Genomic DNA, 7,515 nt, shown 5'->3' on the forward strand with positions numbered 1-7,515 from the left:
TCGAAAAAATTTCGAAAAATTTAACTAAAACCTTCGAAAATTTCATCCGTCAGGGGACGACCGCCTCTGCTAGCCCCCCTAGCTCCACCACTGGCCGCCAATAACTTCAGCGGCTTGTACTATGTAATTTTTTTTTTTTTTTTAATCTTCTAGCTTTATGGAATGTTACGAAAATAGTAAAGCCGCTAACTATTCTAGCGGCTTCATATAAGAACATAAAAAAAAATACAAATGATGACGTGGATCCATTGGTCCAAATTAGTTTGAGAACGACCCTAAATCGCAAATTAATTTGTAAAAGAACCCCAATTTGCCAAAAAAAAAACTCTTATTCCTAAGAGTTATGTTGCTCCATTGTTGCTAGCATTCATATACTCATATCCACCGGGTCTATAGCGTTTTAAGAATGTGTTATGTTACTGATTCGCGGTTACTTTGACGTCTTGATTGCTCCGTTTTCTCAGGGATAGAATGAGCAAACAGCGCAAATTGAAGAGACAAAAGACCGGTGGTGTTATTCCCCCAGACTTAATTACGGAGTTGCCAAGACATGTAATCGATGGCATCATGGAGCACTTACCCCTTCATGATGCTGCAAGAATGTCCGTTCTATCACACAAGTGGCTCGACATTTGGAGGTCAATTCCGATACTTACATTTGATGCTCAATTTTTCAAGCGGGTTTTTAAAAATAAACGTAACAACACCACCCATGAATTTTACGACATTGCGACCAGAATACTCATTTATCATTCAGGTCATCTTCTCCGGTTCCACTTGGAAATTCCCGTACTTACTTCCAACCCGGATATTAATCAATGGATATACCACTTGTCGAAAAATGGTGTTTCAGACATTTCCATTCAAAATCAGAATCAGACTTCTCTTAAGCTTAGCTCCCACATTTTCTCTTGCAGCAACATTGAAAAACTGAAGCTTCAGTCTTGTATAATTGATCCTTTCAATAACTTTAAGGGTTTTAGAAAGATGACATGTCTCGACCTTGATAAAACCACGATTACTTCAAATGCGTTCAAACGTCTTATTCGAGGTTGCCCACTTCTGCAAGAATTAAGATTAACCAACTGCATTCCTATCCAGAATATAACAATTGTTTCTCCTAATCTTTGTCATTTGACTGTCCGTGGCACGTTTAAATCAATTTATGTGAGGAATGTTGAAAATTTGGTGTCAGCTGTTATTGGTTTCGATAAACGTGTTGATGGCGGTGTTAAGGCCAGTTTAGATGTCCTGATTAACGCTCTTGCAAATTCGTCTAATCTGCAGAAACTTGGTTTCAGGGGTCACTTTGTTAAGGTGAGGTTTTTCATTAATCCCGGTACTTGAGAATTAAAACGGAGTATTAGTTCCAATTTCTATTTTTTTTTGCTGCAGACAATGTATGAGATGTTTTTGCCGCCTCCAACTTTTGATAAACTGAGAAACCTTGAATTATCGTCAATTCATTTGAATGAGGTCGAGGAATTTTGTTCGATTATAAGCATCATCGAAAACTGTCCTGTCATTGAAAGGCTTAACATCTCTGTAAGTATCTTTCTTATATATATGATGGTGATTATGTAATGTACTGACGTTCTGAATGATAGATGAACAATCTCAACCAAAACCCTAAGGTGACGGTTCAGGCCCAACTATTATATTTAATTCTGAGATTCCACTTCGTGAGTTATTGGAGTTACATTCGAACCCCTGACCTTTGATCACGCTGGCTCTGATATCATGATAGATGAACTCATGAACCATTTTAACCAAAACTTTAAGGTGATGGTTGAGGTTCAACTATTATATTTATTCCTATTACTGAGATCATGTCATCATGGTTTATTCATTACTGTTAGGTATCGACGAGCAAAATTGAGACGGTTCATGTGTTAGATTACAATCACGACTTCGTTCTGAAGTGTCTTCGTTATGCAAGTGTTGAAATTTGTAGAGGCTCTAATATGGAGCTCAAGTTGATCCAATTCTTGCTTGAATGCTCTCCTATCTTGAAAAAGATATCAATAACTGCATCCACTACCAACGGGTGTACTTTCACACCAGAGCTGTTGCTTCACTTGGTTCGTTTTCGCAGAGCGTCACAGATGGTGGACGTCTTCCCTGAACTGGCTGTTTCGGGTTCGATCAGGAAACCTTCTAGATTCTGATTTTAATTTTGATTATTTTTATTAGGGTATTGATTATGTTGAAAAACTTGAGCTTAATTTTTTTTGGTTAACATAGGTTGATTATCGTAAGTTATGTTAATTACACGCGATTTTTTATTGTATATTGGGTCGAATAAATTATGATCTTACAATTTTACTTGTTAAAATATTTTTACGTAATTATTTGTATTCAGATATTTCTGAGCCACCGGCGATTACAATTCTGAGTCGCCTTATAGGCTTATAGCCATTGGGTGGGTAAAGTCTTGATATACCAACCCATTTGTAGAAACATTGTCCTCATTCTTTAGTAACAACTTTTTTTCTTTTTTTTTCTTTTTTTTGGTGGTGGAGACCTATAGTCGCTACCATGTAAGTCAGGTAACCAACTTAAGAGTGAGAATTTTGAAATCTAATAGACATTATTGACTAAAGTCTAAACACTCTACAAGATCGCTTTTGGGGAGTCTTGTAGAGACTATTGGGAATTTTATCCAAGTTTAAACTACTAGACTTCTTCCTTACGAGTTATTGTTAAATCCAACACAAGAATTGCTAAATCCTATACATTTTGTACCTCTCTTTCCACTATTTTTTTTTTGGTGCAAATGAGGGGCAAGCCCCGAAAACAGAAACAACTAATTGGCTATTACACGGGGGATAGCCACCCCCAGAATGTCCTCGCGTAAAATCTCACGAAGAGCAAACGGTGGAGCATCAATAAGAATCCTAGTAGTACTTGACCCTACTCCTTGATTAACTAGCCAGTCGGCCGCCCTGTTAGCTTCCCTGAAATTATGTTGCACCTCTCTTTCCACTATGCCTCTCTCATTTCTCCCACAATTAGAATTAGAGAACCCCCATGTAAAAAAGTAAAGAAATCTCCCCATAAAACCCCAAAACCCCCGACCACCTCCCCTGCCCTCTCCCTCCGGCCATCCTCCCCAGCCCCTCCTACCGCCGGCTACAACTTCCCATTCCCCTCCCAAAGCCGATCCTAAAGCACACGGCAGAACAACCTATGGCCAACCGCCCCACTCCACGTCCTACACCAATCATTCATAAACCGCCTGACTCCAACCGCTGCAACGACCACGCACCACGCCTCACTCCTACCGCGCCGACTCAACAAATCGCCGCCGACCAATCCTACTCCGGCCAAATCGATGACCACCAACCACCACCCTCTTTAATTACCCACCGAAACCTAATTGTAAAAAAAAGACCCATTTTATTAAATAAAAAAAACACATAATCAATCGATTAAAAGACGAATTGTTGATAAATCTGATAAATTACTTGTCATATTTGCAAATTAATCCATTATTGTGAATTATTAGGTATTGTTGTTTATGAATTGTTTAGGTTTTGAGGGAGAGGAGAGACACTTTATTTTTTTTTTTTTAAGACGAAGGGTAATTAGGGAATAATAGAGGTAAAATGTGCGGGATTAAGAAAAATAGCGTGCGGGATTTAGCAAGTCCCTTACGAGTTATTGTGTAAGACAATTTTAGATAAGAAGTTTGTAAAATAGGTCTTTTTGATAATTAACATTTCTTTTAATATGTCACTAGTATAAACCCCGTGCAATGTATACACGGTATATATAGTATTTTACTTTTTTAGTGCATTATTTATAAATTTTAAACGGAATTTATTTTCGCAGTACGATTTTTACTTATAGTAGTACGTTTTGCACCAAACTTTCCATTCTCTACCCTTTACTAAAAATCTTCAAACCTAGTTCTCTCCACCTTCTCCTATTCTTGAAACTTAAATCTTTTCAATCTCCTTAAAATTCTTCAATTATGAACGATTGTTTGAATAAAGATCGGGTATTTAATTCGTTAATCCCATATTAATAATTTAATTGATTTTTTCTTACAATTTTAATTCTTTTTAATTAGGGTTTATGCCTAAATTAATTAAGGACTAATTAATGTGGCATTGTATCAACAGTATATCTTCTATACCTCAAGAATCTTCCTCAAGCAATCAAATATCCACATAATCTGCAAATATCAATCACCATATGCACATAATACTTTAGTCAATATCTTGTAATCATAATCTTGTTAATATAGTCAAGTCTTGCACAAGGCTCCATCTAATAGCCTTATTTAGTTCCCTAAGATTAGTATAAATAGTCTAGCTAATATTGTAATCAGTACAATTCATTTCATTCTAATACACCTATCTTATATGGTATCCAAAAGCCTTCGATCCATCAAAACACCCGTCTTCAACCTCAGTCCTCAACCCGCCACCTTCAAAAAACCCAAAACCACCGCTGCCAACCTTCTTCAATCACCAACCATCATGACTCAATCCGACAACCGCGTACCCAACCCCCACGACGCTGAAACTCCCCTGACTTCACTCAACTTAAATCACTGTGTGAAGCTTACCTCCGTCAATTATACCTCATGGCGGTTCCAGCTGACCCACATCCTTTTCGGATTCAGTCTTCTGGGCTTCCTTGACGGTACCCACCCTCAACCACCACCCACTGTCCTCTCTGACGACAAAACAGAAACCCCCAACCCCGCCTACCACACATGGCGAAAACAAGATGGCTTAATTTTAGGTGCTCTAATGGGTACCTTATCAGCCACAATACAAGCACTGATTGTCCGCGCAACCACCTCGAAAGAGGCGTGGGACATTCTTGCTCATACCTACGCCAACCCATCACGCACCCATATCCTCCAATTAAAGGATCGTCTCGATTCGATCCTTAAAACAGCTGACCAATCCATTACCGAGTATATGCACGCCATTAAAGCGTGTATCGACCAACTCGCGTTAATGGACAAAGTATTGGACCCCGAGGATGTTGTATCCAAGGTCCTAAAAGGTCTCGATTACAACCTATTCAAACCAGTAATCGACGCCGTCCGAGCCCGAGACACCCCGATTACATTTGAAGCTCTTCATGAGAAGTTGCTTCAACATGAACTTCTCATGAAAAAAACTCCAATCAATGACCCATTTCAACCCACTGCCAACCTCAATTATCGTCACAATAATCAATACCGAGGCAATTACCGTTCCACCACTGCCCAAACACCTGCCTTCAACCAATCCCACGGCCAACCCTCCACCAACCAGCCTCCTAGACCCTTCAAAGGTCGCTGTCAATGGTGCCGTCAGGTTGGTCACGTAATAGCTGACTGTCCGCTGTTCAGAAAGCTCTTTCCCACCATTATTTTCCCTGCCCCTCCAACCCGCCAAAGACTGAGACGGACCGCAGCCCACGCCACCACCACCACCACCTAACAACAACTACCTGCTCGACAGTGGTGCGTCCAACCATGTAACCCACGACCTTGATACACTCGCCCTCCATTCGCCCTACCTTGGCCCTGATTCGCTGATAATTGGAGACGGTTCCGCACTCGAAATTGCCCATACAGGTTCATTTCAATTACCTAATTCAAATATTCAATTGACTAATGTCTTGCACGTACCAAAAATCTCACGTAACATTCTGTCTATTTCGCAATTATGTCGGGATAATAATGCTTACGCTATTTTTTCTTCATCTTCTTTTATTATTAAGGCAATCTCGACGGGTGCGACGCTCATTCAGGGCCGGGCTAAGGACGGCATATACGAGTTGAGTCCGAAGCAACCACAAGTCTACTCAAACCAAAAGGGCTCAACTACCCTCTCATGGCATCATAAATTAGGACACCCTTCTATTGATGTTATGAAAGCTATTAATAAAAATGCATTATTTCCTTCTATTTTCTCTAATTTTGAATACTGTGATAGCTGTCAAATTAGCAAAAGCAAAAAGCTACCATTTGCAACTTCAACAATTAAAACCACCGCACCACTAGACTTAATTTATTCCGACCTATGGACAAGTCCGGTTTACTCTCGCGAAAAATACAAATATTACGTCATATTTGTTGACCACTTTAGTAAATACATTTGGTTATTTCCATTAAAACAAAAATCTGAAACCATACAAGTATTCCTACGATTGAAAGCCTTAGTCGAAAAATATTTCCAAAAACCAATAAGACAATTTTTTTCCGACAACGGTGGAGAATTTCAAAAAATGACTCCCGCCTTACTAGATAATGGAATTAGTCACTTTACTTCTCCGCCACATACCCCTGAACATAATGGGTATGCGGAAAGACGACACCGTCACATTGTTGAAACGGGTCTCGCCCTCCTTTCTCACGCAGGTCTACCCACCACATTTTGGCCATTTGCCTTTAGTACAGCTACATATTTAATAAATCGCCTCCCTACTAAAACGCTAAATGGTCAAACACCGTATTTTTTAATGCATAATGTACAACCCAACTATAGCAAATTACATAACTTCGGCTGTCTGTGTTATCCATGGCTTCGGCCTTACACAAAACACAAACTTGACTACCGATCAACACCTTGCATCTTTGTTGGATACTCATCCACTCAAAGTGCCTTTCACTGTCTTGACCCAAAAACAAATCGCTTATATACCTCTCGTCATGTCAAATTTGTAGAAGACGAATTCGCTTATACTCGTCTTCTCACCACCACGCCATCACCATCGACCAACACTAACCCGGATGATTGGTGTCACCTTATTCTTCCTGTCTTACCATCACCTCCCACAACACAAACCCCTATTACTCAGTCCCAAACCCACTCAACACGACCACCCATAACCCAAGTATATACTCGACGTACCTCCCACGAACCACTCCCTTCCACTGAACTCAGTACTGACGATACCTCCGCGGCCGCCACCCCTTCCACGGCTCCTCAAATCACCACGGAAACACCTCTCTCGGCCTCTAACGTATCATCTACACCGCCTTCTCCTCCTCCTCCTCCCACTCGCAATGTTGTCACCCGTCTTGATAACAACATTCGCAAGCCTAACCCGCGATATGCAAACCTTGTCCTTGCTTCCGCTACACCCACCTCCTTACCAAAAACTGTTAAACAAGCCCTTGTTTCAACCCAATGGAGACAAGCAATGCAAGAGGAAGTTCAAGCACTTGATCGAAATAAAACATGGTCATTAGTTCCTCCTCAACCCTCACAGAATATAATTGGATGTAAATGGGTCTATCGAATAAAATATAATCCCGATGGCTCCCTAAAACAACACAAAGCTCGGCTAGTAGCTAAAGGTTTTCATCAACGACCCGGCATTGATTTTACTGAAACCTTTAGCCCGGTCGTAAAACCCACCACAGTCCGTCTAGTTCTCTCACTCGCAGTCACTCAGTCATGGTCTCTCCGACAACTTGATGTCAATAATGCCTTCTTACAGGGTACATTAACAGACGATGTTTATATGGCCCAACCTCAAGGCTTTATTGACGAATCAAAA

At 40.4% G+C, this 7,515-nt stretch overlaps 1 protein-coding gene across 1 annotated transcript; it reads left to right on the plus strand.

Moving 5' to 3' along the window:
- Nucleotides 1–466: 466 nt before the first annotated feature.
- On the plus strand, nt 467–2,335 carry LOC141631968 (F-box/FBD/LRR-repeat protein At1g13570-like). The gene is made up of 3 exons (XM_074444569.1): nt 467–1,317; nt 1,396–1,545; nt 1,860–2,335. Exons 1-3 carry the CDS (start codon nt 472–474, stop codon nt 2,166–2,168), a joined length of 1,305 nt encoding a protein of 434 aa, XP_074300670.1. The 5' UTR covers nt 467–471; the 3' UTR covers nt 2,169–2,335.
- The last annotated feature ends 5,180 nt before the right edge of the window (nt 2,336–7,515 follow it).

The sequence above is a fragment of the Silene latifolia genome, chromosome 2 (genome assembly GCF_048544455.1).
Source record: "Silene latifolia isolate original U9 population chromosome 2, ASM4854445v1, whole genome shotgun sequence".
Classification (NCBI taxonomy): Eukaryota; Viridiplantae; Streptophyta; class Magnoliopsida; order Caryophyllales; family Caryophyllaceae; genus Silene; species Silene latifolia.

Excerpts from the sequence above, each read along its gene's own strand:
- LOC141631968 (XM_074444569.1), top strand. The coding sequence starts at position 472 with ATGAGCAAACAGCGCAAATTGAAGAGACAAAAGACCGGTGGTGTTATT. Across the intron at positions 1,318-1,395 it reads TCAGGGGTCACTTTGTTAAG|ACAATGTATGAGATGTTTTT; the intron begins GTGAGGTTTTTC and ends TTTTTGCTGCAG. Across the intron at positions 1,546-1,859 it reads TTGAAAGGCTTAACATCTCT|GTATCGACGAGCAAAATTGA; the intron begins GTAAGTATCTTT and ends CATTACTGTTAG.